Source organism: Athene noctua, chromosome 9 (genome assembly GCF_965140245.1).
Source record: "Athene noctua chromosome 9, bAthNoc1.hap1.1, whole genome shotgun sequence".
Lineage (NCBI taxonomy): Eukaryota > Metazoa > Chordata > Aves > Strigiformes > Strigidae > Athene > Athene noctua.
The window spans coordinates 9,572,413-9,586,930 of NC_134045.1; the positions used below are offsets into that span (position 1 = coordinate 9,572,413).

General features: G+C 36.2%; 1 protein-coding gene across 2 annotated transcripts in view; it reads right to left on the reverse strand.

Annotated features, from left to right (window-relative positions):
• FTO (FTO alpha-ketoglutarate dependent dioxygenase) overlaps positions 1 to 14,518 on the reverse strand; it is a 259,221-nt gene that overhangs the window by 132,972 nt on the left and 111,731 nt on the right. For both annotated transcript variants that reach the window (XM_074913378.1, XM_074913379.1), the window contains exon 8: positions 11,256 to 11,380. In XM_074913378.1, coding sequence (XP_074769479.1) covers positions 11,256 to 11,380 — 125 coding nt within the window. The remainder of the gene's footprint in view (positions 1 to 11,255; positions 11,381 to 14,518) is intronic.

Genomic DNA, 14,518 nt, shown 5'->3' on the forward strand with positions numbered 1-14,518 from the left:
CAAAATATTAAAGGAAGAGACAGCAGAATAAGGTGTTATATTTTTATGGTAGTCTTGCATTATTACTATAAAGAGCAGAATGAGGCACTATAGTAATAATACAAGAATACTACAAAAATATAAATAGCACTGAATGCCAAGCTCATTGTTCTGAGTAGTGGGTTGTTTTCTTTTTCTTCCCCCCACCCTTTTTAAGGAAAATGAGTGTTTGCAATTTCTTCAGAAAAAAAAAACCAAACAGGACACACACACACACAGATGTCATAAATTCCAATATAAACCCATGCTAATTTATTTAATGTGAAACTCCAACACAAATTACTTAGCAGTGAAATTGCACCTCCTTGTATTGTGTATGCAAAATAAAAGCGAACAGATGTGCTCTTCCAAACCAAGCTATTGCTACAATTAAACCAACAGTCATTTTACAAACCAGCGAGCTATTTCATGTGCGTCTATGGTGCTAATCATCTTTTCTCCACTACCCCAGCCCAACAGAACAGCGAGTTATTTATAGAGTTATCTATCTTGCACTTTGCAGATGATGCCTAACATTATGACAACAGTGAAAAGGTCTCCGTACCTGCCTACCTAAAACAAGTTTCTGTAAAGTAATGAATAGAGACAGCTTGGGGACTATCCACCTGCACTGCCTGCCTTTTACTGCCTGCAAAGTGAAACCACAAGGGATTGGCAGAAGGTACTTGTCTGACAGGGCCAGGACAGCCTTTCTCCTCAGTGACAGCCTGGGCCTAGCCTCTTAAACCTGACCCACCATAATTCCTTCACAATGCAGCAGCGAGGCAGCTGACAGTAGCAGCTGCACCTCCTAAGCGAGATGGATGGAATTTTCATAACTAGTTCCCCAAGTTACATTTTACCTTCAAGATAATTTATGAGCTGCTGTGGAGCCTTGAAGAGACAATATGCTTGCCATAAAATTAACTGTAACAGTCTTGTAGGTTATAATTAACACTGGGAGGGTAGCACCAACTGGATGAAACACATGGCATAATTGATGGTGAAACTGGAAATTAAGGAAGCTAACAATATCATTACTGTGCACATCACTTTAGTGAAACCTATGCTTTCCAGGGGTTAATTACAATCCCCTTCTAACGTACACATTCTGACGGGGAGTGGATGAGTGTCACAGCTAGGAGGAGGCAGGTTTGCTGGCAAGGCCACCTTGCACCTGGACTGATGTATATATTGTTTTTTTGCCTGGAAGAGATATACATGTCAAAGCAGCAGCACCAGCACCTGAACATCTGGCAGCAGGCACACTGTAGCTTAGAGATAGATGATTGTTCAAGCCTCACAGAATATTTCATTTTCTCTGTAGCCAGCATACTTAATGGCAAAGAAGAAAAAATCCTCTATGAGATTTCACTTAATGGCACACATTATTAATTTAAATGACTTGAGCGAAGAAAAACATTTTAACTTTATATTGCCATAACTTAACAGCAAATTAAGATTCTTTTATTTTTTCATCAGTGTATTATCATCTTGGTTTATTACATTAGTCTTTCGAAACATGCAGAGCAATCCTTTTAGCATCTTGCCTGCCAAGGGAATACTGAACTGAAGATGCAATGCAACTGAGATAGTTAATCAGAAATAATATTATAAACTGCTGCCATCTTTGTGAAGGAGAACATGCAATTCATCTACCTGTTTCTAAGACTTTACTCTCTAGCCAAAGCTTAAGGAATCATTAGTGTAATGTATTTATTTGAATCTCTCTCAGATTATTTTAATGAAACTTTTTTTTTTTTTTGTCCCTGGACAAGATATGTGAAAATGTACAGATAAATGACGCAACAGTGGCATCTACAGGCAAGCAAAACCATTAAAAACCTTCTCCAACTTTGCACCCTCTTACCTCTCAAATCCCTTTCCTCCCTTCCTTTCCCCTCCTCCAACCTCCCCCTCAATCCCTAACACACACATCTGGATTTTGGGACATATCTCCAACTATAAAAAGAAAGGCAAATACCTAAAGTGCTTTCAGAATGGCTTAATATAAAAAAATTAGATTTTACATGTAGTAAACTATGCCTTACAATAAATATGCTGCACCACTAGCAAGTTATCTATGCTGGAGTGGGTACACTGATTATCTTACATCTCCTGAGCATTTGTTCAAATCCACCTTTACTAGGTGGTCAAAAATAATTCTGGTAAGAATATTTTTCAGAACTCATAAAGACCAAATGTTGCCATTACCAACTATGAGAAAATAAAAAAGAGAAAATATCAATTTGCTTAAAATAAACTGTCAAAAATGTTAAGTCTATTGCTAAACCCGTTCAAAAAATGTCTCCCAGCATAATTTGGAGTTAAATCTAACTCCAGTGCATCCACAGGCATAACTGATGGCTCTATTCATCTTACCCTTGTAGAGAGAGTGGAACACCCTCTTATTAGTGGCTCTTAAAATTCCTGGAATGCTCCTTTTCCAGCAGGATATTCTTTTCTCCTAGTATTACTACTTTTAATACTCAGTAGCCTTTTCTTAGCTTCTCCCACCAACCATGCATTTTGACAGCCTGTTTCTTAGTTAATCTTTTTGATACATCTCAAGATACCATTTTGTTTCAATTATTTCCTCTCAATTTCTAATTATATATCTGATGTCCACTGATGTTACTTTAACACCCTTCTCACCCATGAGTCCTATCCATTCCACCACCAAGCCTGGCTAGATAATCTCTAGAATACAGCAATATGGAAATATGAGTATTGTGAATTACCAGTTAATTGGGGTGTTGTATACCTCTAGAAGTGTTTTCGATTGGCTAAACTACTCAAGTAAGTTCTAGTGGAATTTTTTTCTGTTTCGCATTACATGTGCTTTAAGCACTATTCCCATTTGGTGCTGCTGTCATTTACCAAAATAAGACAAAGAATATGAAAACAATGCATGCACGTGTAACAGGTTTCCAAGTTCTCTGTTTTTACAGAACATCTTAAGCGTAAGAAATGTCAACTTCCCTTTTTAGCTGTTTTAAACATCATCACAGTTTATAATGGAATAATTCCACAGCAATGATACATTAAGAATTGAAAATTTACAAATAATATAGCCAAATTTAACTGTTAAAATGCCCAAAATATCTCATTAGTAGGGAAAATAAGCAAGTAAATCTAATTCTGTTCTCCAGTTCATCTTAGTTTCTCTAATTATTTGATACATCTCCAACTTATTCTTCGTCCTCCCAGTGGATTGCACTTCCCTCTCATCCAACCCTGCTGACATCGTCCAGTAATTTACCACATCTCTCTCACCAGCGTATGATTATCTGTGTATGTTACCAAAACTTTTAGTGCAAGCAAACCATAGAGCAATCCAACAGACTGACGTCCTCTCTTTGCCCACAGTCAGTCGTGATATTCATCGGCTTATCCCTACCTCACAACCATGGTCTAGACTGCTTAGAGCATTGACAGCATCTTGCTCAATTTCTACATCCATTTAATTTTTGGCTGCTCTGAAAATGCCAGCAAGGGTACCAATTAGTGTCATCTGTAACAGTTGCTTTATGTGATATACACAACTGCCTACTAGGGTTGGAGAACCAATGCATTTTACATAGGCCATCAAACACAGATACCCAATGGGAATAATCTTTGGCACTATCTACCTGAACCATATTTGAACCACTGACCTGAAAACCAAAGGCTTTGTATTTCATTACCAATCCCTGGAGCCATCAAGTTCTATATATGTGGAAAAACTTAAATAACAAAGCTGACAGCATTTAAGACTTAAGTCATGAACTTATGTAAACATCTGCTCACTCATGCCTCATGTTATGACATAATAAGCACACCATTTGGCTACGTAAACCTATGTTACCCTCTGCTTTTTCTGTATTGGTAATGTGTACAGATTATTTAACACAGATCCTCCAAATTAACTTTATTTAATTCAGCTTTATGATAAAGCTGTGACAATAATGTCCTAACAACACTAAAGTCCTGTTCAGATAAGGCTTCTATTATCTTACAGAAGAGAGAATTCTATCTTTAGACTCATTTAATTTTAAATGTCTAGTTTTACACAAAGTTTTAGTTTATATGAAGTTTGCAAGTAGTTTTATGGGCATGTTACATACCACGACATTAGCACATCATGCTGAAGGCAAAGGAAAGTATGGATTGATATTGCAGAAGAAAGAAACCTCAGTAGATAAAGAAAAATAAATCTATGACAATTTTTCATTCTCTGGACCAGTCACAGTTTATCCCTAGTTTATAACACCAGGTCTTTAGCTAATATGGGCAGCTACAGAGCACTGTACAACACACTGAATTCTCCCAGCTTTTCTCCTTTTCCCCTGCCACTGGCAGACACCATTCTCTTACAGGAATGATGACAGCTGATGCTAATGCTACTTTGTGGTTCAACTGATGATGTGGCTAACACTTCTTCTCCACAGATTATAAATTTGTCACCTCTGTGATCTATTCAATCTCTAATATCCTGCAGCCTGGAAATGCAACAATCTCCTTTTCCAGCATTCAGATCTCCCAGTGGTAGTGAGCAAATCATTGTCAAACCACCAGAAAAAGAATACTATGTTTCTTGAACTGAAATCATGAAAGCTTACATAAATAAGGAAATGTCACCTATGCTGACATTAAAAGCCTGTCCAGGTGAAATAAAGTAAAAAAAAAAAAAACATTTTAAAAATCATCAAAAGCGTTCGGATACCACTTTTTGTTTTGGAAAATTTAATTGCATTATAAATAGAGACTACATTTGTGTCAGTTGTCAGTTTTGGAAGTGTCACTGAATCATCTTTTGAAAAATCCATCTAACGTAACAAGAAGAAAAGCATGAAATCAAAAAAGGGATATGTCATACAATTTTGATTCAGTAGTTATTCAGGTGTGGGCTGATGCATCTCTGTGGTTTTCAGAAGTGGAGCATTAAACTAAAATGATAAAGTAAACCCTCAGAGTAAACAGTCCCTACAAAGTGCCTTAATGAACAAGTCTGACACACACAAAAGCCACACACAGAGCTGAAGTCCTGTGACTTCTGCTAGACTGCCCTATAACACCATATATGTTTTAAGTTCCTACACCAAATGACATTTTTTTCACCATATTTGCTGTGTATATAGTGACATCACAAGGTAAGAAGCAGCATTTTCTGTAAGCAGCCACAGCTTGTAAACATAAAGTCTTTTCAAGGGTAAAGGGTCAAGACAGTTTCAAAGGAAATAATAGTGGTGGTTAAACAGCAGCATTTAATCAAGCAGTATTTCCATTGTCCTGTAGAGTACTTGTACCTATTGATCCCAAGCTTGGCTGCTTCAAAGACTCCTCAATACAAGAGACACAGGTGAAAGACAGACGCGGAAAACAGGAAGGGTCACGAGAAGCAAAAGAAGTCTGGTAATAAGCAACTGGAGAAAAGTCAAAGGTCAATCAAGGCAGCTGATGTCTAAGCACAACTATGGCAGGAGACCTGACAACTTCATCGAAGTCACAGTGTTTTCTCCATTCATGCGAAAGCTGCAAGGTTGGTTTTCACTCTGCCTCAAGGCATCTTCCCAAATCCCAGACAGTATTCAGCATTACCATCTAAGTCACAATGCACATTTACTTTCTGAAAAACTGTTTTAGGTTACATACCAGGTGCTGAATAGTTTAATTTTCTTCTTTCACAGAGCATACACATGCACACATACAAAATATGAATATTAAAGAACCAAATGTAATTTTGTGGGTTTTTTTCCCTGTGATTTCCAAAATGATGAATCAAAATTTTTGTCTATGCTTGTTGTTGACTTACAGAGTATCCATTCCAACTGACACATGTATTGTCCAGAAAGGACAACTGTTACAAAAACCCCACTGGAGATCACACAGCTATGTGTACTAAGATCCTTACTAATTTCAGAAACATGGACACTGGATTCCTCAACATGAAAAAAACCTGTCATCCTAATGTCACACAAAACAACCACAAAAGTTTTAAACAATCCAAATATTTCCCCCTACTCTCTGTCAGACTTTGATACCTCCGCAATTTGTCTGTTAAATTTTTGGAACTAGTATAGCTCCCATTGCAGTAGATTCTGAAGAGTTCACAATATTTCATATATCATCTTGGCAGGCCTGCGAGAGTATAAAAAATTTCAGAATTTGTCAACCAGTCTTTCAACTGGTATTACTACATTTCATTTAAAAACTAGCATTTAGTCAGTGACTGAAAAATACAAAAAGTCTGTGACAGAAGGGAAAAAAACCTGCTCCAATTTTCAAAAAGCTCATGATACCTTCTTAACCCATGGACTTTCCTTCTGTCACAGAAGGAAATAAGTTCTTTCTTTACATCAACACAACTTTCTCCTACTGGACCAAAAAAGAGTAAAATCTACCTCAATTACCTTTTTCAATCTGATCTAAAATTCCAAAATCTAAAGTGGTAAAGCATAAGAAAAAAAAATTAACTTTTTCTTCAAAACAAAAAATAAAATATATAAAAGTATTAATTTTGGATCTCATTTATCATACATACTATTTTAGAATTCCACTCATATTCTTCATCATTCTTATTATAGAATCAATCAGTGTTATCACACATTAGTACTCAGTTGACACTCTATGTACTTATAATTAAATTCCTATATAAATGTCCACATAATAATCCAGATTTCACTGCTGAGAGGTAAGACTATCTCAGTAGTATGGTAAGGATTCACTGTAGCTAGAAAAAAATACATACCTTTACATTGTTATGTCAAAATTGTGAGATCTAAGAAGCGAGTTTGATAAAGGCAAAAATGCTAAGAAATTATAGCTCAAGTTTGACTTGAAACCTGAAACTTATACAATTTATGATGAGTAAGAAGTTCTTTCTTCAAGTGTTGTGCAAAGATGGAAGAATATAACAATTCCAAAAATACAGTGATCTGATCTACAAAATGGTATGGGTTGTAGAATGACCTCATGAAATGGATTTTTTTCATTGGGTTATTTCAGTAAGGCAAGGTTTTAATCTATTGATTCTTACAAGACATAACTAACACTTTTCTGCTGTTTATCTCATGAACCAGAAGAATTTTGTGTTTACTTTGGTCCAAATTATTTATTGAATGCTTATTCTGTTTACATTATGTCAATTAGTCATTACATGATGACTTAGAGAGAACTTAAATTTTCATTTAAATGTGCTAAGTAGCACAACTATGAAAATACCAACATCAGAAATAATTTTATTTTTTCTATCAAGCTTTCCACTTCATTATATCTTTCTCCAAAACTTTACATCCTCCATTGCCTGGCTGAATTTCCCCTAAGAGAAACAGTGCAGTTTCACTCAGGGAAATAGCAAAACGGACACCAGTGTCATAATAAAATCATTTTGGACCAATAAAAATTTTGCATAGTAATGGTTCAACCAACGATGCTTTTTCCTAGCAGTTAATTTTGATGCAGTTAAACATTATCCTTTAAATTAATCTATTGTTGGTTTATTGATGACAAATTAGTTTGATAGTAAATGTATCTATATGAAGAATATAGTAAAAAACTACTAGCAATTAAGTGCAGTATGTCACACAAACATTAAAGACAATATAACATGATACAAGTTCTATTAGGAAAAATAAGAGATACAATTTATATTGAACTGTAGTCCAAGTGCTCTTGAGCATTTACTGATCAGGAAATGTGCAATATTCTGTTCTGGAATTCAAGTACTTTTTTTTTTGGCTGAACTATTTCTTTATGATATAACAATTTTTCTGGTTCCAGTTGAAAGTTAAAATAAAAAATGTCAATAGCATCATCAATGGGGCAAAAATATTAAGGCCTTTTTTTGAAAATGAATCAGGTGCAGATATTGAACTGTACTTTTTCATCCTTTGTCTCACTTTTCAAATGATAATTTCTTCCACAGCCACCATTAATTCTTGATCTATTCCAGCTCTCTGTATGGGTCATTGATTCTAGATGTACCATGGTTATTTTTAAATGTTTCCCTTTCGTAGAGAAAAAGAGGGCTGTCTAGAGCCAGATGGGTAACTTCACACTTCATTTATCAAACCCAATGCATTAGACTCCACCCTCTCTTTCCCACTATTGCTGTTAAATTTCCATATAATTTGGTAACAATTTTCATTATGATACAGTGACCCTAAAAAGTCTATACAAGTTTGCATGGTTAGTCCAAAATTCACAGCTGTTCCTTTTACCCTCTATTTGTTACAGTAGAATCTAAGTTTCCCCTACTTTATAAGCCGAACAGTGACCTTCTATAAGCAGAGGTCAAGAAGAGGTCAGTTCAAAGGGCTAGAGCAGCTCTTTAACAGCTATAACAGCCTGTCCATCAGGCACTATCAGGCAGTATAAACAAATCTGGGGCTTTAGAAACTCTGGACCGTTTCTGTTAACACTTAGAGGACGTTCACTGAGTCCTACCTGAAGTATTTTGGATCACTACCACTCAACACAGAACAACTTGGATCCCTAGAAGACCTGCTCAGACACTTTAGATACTGACTTTTGAGTCAAAAGTATATGAAAAGGTGAGTCATAACACTAAGTGCACTACCATGTGTTTTGGACTGTGGAACTGAAATAAAAACTTAAAGAGTAATTTCAGTTTGCTAACATGCAGAAACACTGGTACAACTTAAGTAATGCAAGGGTATGCTCTAACCAAGTAGATACATATCAAAACAGTTCATATGCCTTTCTCTGAGAAAGGCTAAATTTCCAAAAGTCAAATCAGTTTGTATTGACAGTTTGCAGCATGTATTTTTTTTTTTTAATGTAAGGTGCCAATGACAGAAATAAAACCCATGAAAGAACAGAATGCCTACATTACTGTACAAAGACCAAGTACAGAGTAAAGTTTTTGCCAGCTGCCCTCCCTTCACTGACCTAAATTTCTTGCAGTTGTACTGTTCATAATGTGCTCTCTAATGCACAATGTAAGGTAATTAGAGTAATCTGTATTTAACTTCCAGAGGAAAAAAAATTCTATTATCTAATCTAGCTGATCCCCTGATAGCCTGTTGAAAGTAAAATACTGTAACCTATTGCCTGCCCTTTGACAAGTGCTAATTATTTCCTGTCCAAACACATTTTTCTCATGTAATTCCAAAGTACACAATAGACTGATCTCTAAAACATGGGCAGCCCTGCTAGTACCACGGCGGACGTTTTATAACTTTCACCACCGTATGCTTGATGGCTACCACAGTCAGTGCTTCATTCCAGACATCTAGCTGAAGCTTTGATGAAGTAAAGTGAGGTGTATGGTAACAGTCTGTTTATGCAGATCATATGGATGAGACTCTCAGATAGGTCACCGGAATGGGAAACATCAAATGGAAAGAAAAAGGATTACGGATATTTAATACTCAAAGGACACTTTCTTTCCGAACTGTCAAGGCACAATGCTCTTGAAATTTTCTTTCAGGTGTTTAGTCTTAAGAAGGCCTGCACTTTGTCTGCTTGTGCCTCTCCCCACCCCCACCCAAGAACATCAGCATTTCTGTGTCTGAGACTAGACTACGTCTACAACTGCAACACTGGCTCCAGCCTCCGATTACACTGCAAGCAGTGAGCAGAGGCCAGAAACACTGTAAGCCACATCACTTTTAAATGAGTCCCAACTGCCATGATTCCTGATGACTTTGTATATAAGGAAATCATTGTTAAACTAAACAAACACTGAAAAGATATTCCACTCATTAGAATTGTTTAGACTTTTCTTATCTCTAAGAAGCCTTCTATTCTGGTTCAGGAGAAAGATGCACTTGTCCCATGGAAAAGCCTTAAGTGATTTCCTCTGTTTCCAGTGAAGCCAAACCATCTGCATTATTTAGTAAGCATGGTGATGGAAGACAAACAACATCCACCCCCCTTAAATTCCTCAAAAAGGAAGAAACAAAACTCACATGATAATACAAGCACTACTGTCGACCCACCTTACTAAGCTCTTTTCCACTGAGATCTTAACTAATTAGTATGCAAATAACCATTCCGGGCTCACAAGAGCACAAGCTTATGAAACTCAATCGCTCATTTCTATAAAACTTGCTACTATGTAATAATGTTTAGTTTTTAACTAAAGCTTCTAAAATGTTTCAAGTACACTCACTGTAGTTATTGGGAACAGCAAACACACTCAAGTGTAAGATCCAGTAACTACAATTAATTTTTCAAAGTGAATCTCATAGAATTTTCAGGAACTTTCCAAAATTATACACTAACGAAACACAGAACTCCCTTAAATGGAACAATCAGTGCAAGTAAAAAAATTATGCCAATTAAGTGCTAATTTTGATTAACAAAATCTCATTAAAAGAACACTTTTGACTAAAAACTGCATTTAATCGCAAGCACAGGGCATCTCCTGGCTTTAAAAGAAAGTTGTATGTTTGGTAGAAAAAATTTATGGACTTAGATATTTAAAGTAAATATCATAAGTAAGAAAAAAATATATTAAATAAGTATAAATCTACAGCTGTTAGAAATAGATGTGAAAAAAGGTGACAACTCATTTAGCAGCTAGAGAGAAGGACACAAGGTGGCATATGGTGGGAATTTTCTTTTTTGCATTCACATATTTCTGAATGAACTAGAAGTGTGATGTATCTGTAGCTTCTGAAATGCATTCATCTGACTACATTCTAGTAACAAACTTTTTCAAATAAAAACATAAACAACCTCTTAAAATGGCTAACAGCATCACCTGTTTTATTACCACGGCAATGAGTTCAACTTAAACACTCAAGTATAATAAAACAGTCACATTATATGAACTCTAACAAAATGTACATTTATGCCAATCTCACCCAACACTTAACACCAGCAGGACACCACAAGAAAATGTGAGGATCGTGAAGAAAGCAGACAAGAAGGGTATCTATTAGCATGGCATGCCAGCAAGGAGTATTGCTCACATTGTTAGCAATATAAGAAAAAACTTAAGGGCATTTAAGGTGATACCAATATATACATGCTGCCTATCAAGCTATTATCAGCAGACACTGCTATATAAGCACAGTAAGGGAGCATTCTACCTCACAAAGTAACTCTGAAGTCAGAAGCAGAAACACTGACTATTCCAGTCAATGAAAAATACAATTTGAATGGTAAAAATTCTGAATTCTTTTTAAATGTCAACTTGCCCTCCCCCTCCAAGGGGTTTTATAGGAGTATATTTGATATAATTGTTTCTAATTTCATTATCTTACTATTTCTCAAAAATTTCTCACCTTGCTGTCCATTCTTTACGCAGCTTTTGTCGCTCAGTAAGAACTAGCAAGAAGCAGCTGATAGTTTCCTTCCTTTGTTTCTCAATTTGTTCCTCCTTTCTAACTTCAGAGAGGACCAGGCCTGTCTGAAAGGAAAAAAACACATAAAAATTATAATCTAGAAACAGGAAACAATGTGTAAAATTAATAAAAAGCCCATAAGCAAATAAGGACAGTAAATCAATAGCTTTTTTTATTACAGTTCCACTGCTGACAAATCAATACAGTAAATGATGGTTAGAAATGGCCATCATATATTTGGTATTTAATCAATATACATGGCACATAAGGTAAAATTTAAAATCTCATTGCCTTAAGTAACACAACAAGACATTGTGCATTCTAGCTCTCATTTTCTTGAGACATAATGATTTTGTTTTTACAATATTTTCTTGTATCAAATGATACCAAAAATGCTTCCCTTGATACAGCATTGGGGGATTTCCCCCTCCCCTTTGACCCTTGGTGAAGCTAAAGAAGAAAATACCTGTTTGTATTGCATCTTCTGAAAGGAATTCTGATGATGTCCCTATGTTCTCTTTATCATTAAATATTTCAAGAAAAATAGTAAAACTCTACCATTTTTCATTTATGGAATTAATTAAAAATTGCTAAAATCTATAGATATGCAATGGATTTAAGTAATTTGTGGAGTAGGATGACACACAGCCTCTGGAGACCAAAAATTACTGGCCTTCCCAAATGTTGTGTCAACAGCCAATGTCGATGTAATGAAACGGCAAATCTTATCATCCTCCATTCACCCAGCAAGCTAACTCCAATTTACTCACTCCATCTTTGCATTCAACTGCTAATTCACACACTATTTTCTCCTCTTCTTTCCCCTACTCTTCCCCATGTCTGCCAGCTTGGGGAAGAAATGGAATATGCTGATGCTCACATGACTAACACATATGTCAACCAGTGCACACGTGCTGACTTGATGCACAGCAGTCCAACCGCAACAGAGATCTAGAGTCGATGCTGCAGTCTTTTCCTTCAGTGAAGATATTCTATGTGCCTTCCTTGCCTTAACAAGCCACTGATATTCACTTAATTATTTTTGCTAGTCTAACCTTCAATCACATATTCTGTAAATGTATCAAAGTATCTAAATGCTTTTTGGAAGGATGACTGAATGGACAGAATACTTGCACAAACCTACTCTTTTCACGGAAGAAGAGGCAAAAAGATACATTTCTAACTTGAGCAGTTGTGGAGGTGACTTTGAAAACACAGCACAAACATCACCAAAAGATGCAATTCCTACTCACAGTATGGCCTCTCTTATAGGATCAACATGACAAAAAGACATGGCATATTGCCTCCTCCTCAACACCATACACATTACATTCTGCTCTGGCCAAATGTACACCCACTAAAATTCCTCTGGGAATTCTGCGAGATAAATGGTTGTTATTATCTTCAGATTGTGGAAACAGGAAGATCTACCCTTGGTCTGACAAGGTGGGGTTTTTTTTCCACAAGAAATAATAATACGCAGATCATACACTTTTAATGCTATGTAAAATAGTCGTAACATTGCTACCACCATGGTGGCTCCAAGAGGCAAGCATGACAGGGTTCATAGAGAGAGAAAATGATTTTATTACACTAACATCAGATGACAAAGAGCAAAAAGCATCTTTCTTGCCACTTCCCAGCTCTATCAGTTAGCCTACCAAAAGGCATTACCCCATCACACGGGACTTACACATCAAAAAGAACATTTCCTTGTAAAAAACAAAAATGTTCAAAACTTTGTCTATACAGATCACATTCTTGACCCTGCTTTGACATTACAAAGCAAACAAAAAGCCAGAGAGCATTTTCAGATAAGGATTCCCTGACATGGGTTTCCCTTGAACTGACCTACAACATCTTTTCCACAAGCTCTAATATCCGCCAACTTCAACAATCCTGATCTTACAGCCTCACTTCCAGCAGCTGCACAGTTTAAAGCAGGGTTTGATACATACTCACATGAGATGAAGAGATGTATAGTCTTTAATTGACTATATTTTCAATTAAATTATATGTAAATTAACACTCCTTGTCATTCAGAATAAATATACCTATTAAGACTTTAACTTTTATATTTACCATGTGCAAGACGTGACATAGCACTATACTTAAAGCTTTTCTCTTTATTATAGGCTGATCAGACTGTAGCCATACAACTAAGTCACAGTACACCAAGATTTCCCTTTCAGAAACCTTAGATGGCCTTATTAATCACAATGGGATAGGGAAATCCAGTGGTAGTCTACTTCTCTGCAAGACTGCAGAGAAGCCCCAAGTTTAATGATTCAATGCCTCACAAAGCTGAGGGTATAGTTATTTGCTGGGAACAAATGTCAAGATCCCCTAAATAAGCGATTCCCAAAGCGTAGAGTGTGGAGAACTGATAGTTCCTATAGCATTTTAGAATTTAAAGTCTGATGAAAAGATGATGTGATTAGAATACCATCAGTGAGAGAAGACAGGTGATCACTTCTCCAAGTATTCACAATCACATAAGGCTTTTGTATGAATTCTGATGGCCTGGCCAAATTGCAAATGAGTTCCACCATCTAAAGTCCTCCCCATCTACAGGAACATCATAATTCTGGAAACTGAACATAATTTAATTTTTACTGAGAGAACAATTATATTGCTCCAGCCTTCTGTTAACACCATTCATTTATATGGTGATGTATAAAGTTCAAGTCAAACTCATAGTTTGACACTGACATCATAAAGGCTTCTTTACTGAGCCTTGTGAGTACAGTTGCAGCTACCTGGAGGGTGAAATAGTACCATTAAGCAACATACAGCAACAATACATAGCAATTTAACTGATTTACTTGTTTTCTAAGAATGCTGAGGGCAGTAAGGTTACACAGAAAGCGAGTGCAGGGCTTGATATATAGCTTTTATAGAGGCATTTCTTAATAACTTCTCATTCTTATCATCTCACTAAAATTCCCAAATTGTAACAAATAAAGCAACATTCTGGCTAAAACAATATTATAGAACACATTCCTTTAAAGTTTTCTTTTCCATGTAACTTGTTTTGGGATTTAATTTTAACAAGGGGACTCAATATATACCTTGACTGATAAAGGTCAAGGGTTCAAGAAACTTGGTCAAAGATGTTATCAGCTGGGAAAGCCATTTCCTCACATCAACACTGATAAAAATCCATCAGAAACCCAGCCGATACCACCCCTGCTCTAAAGGGC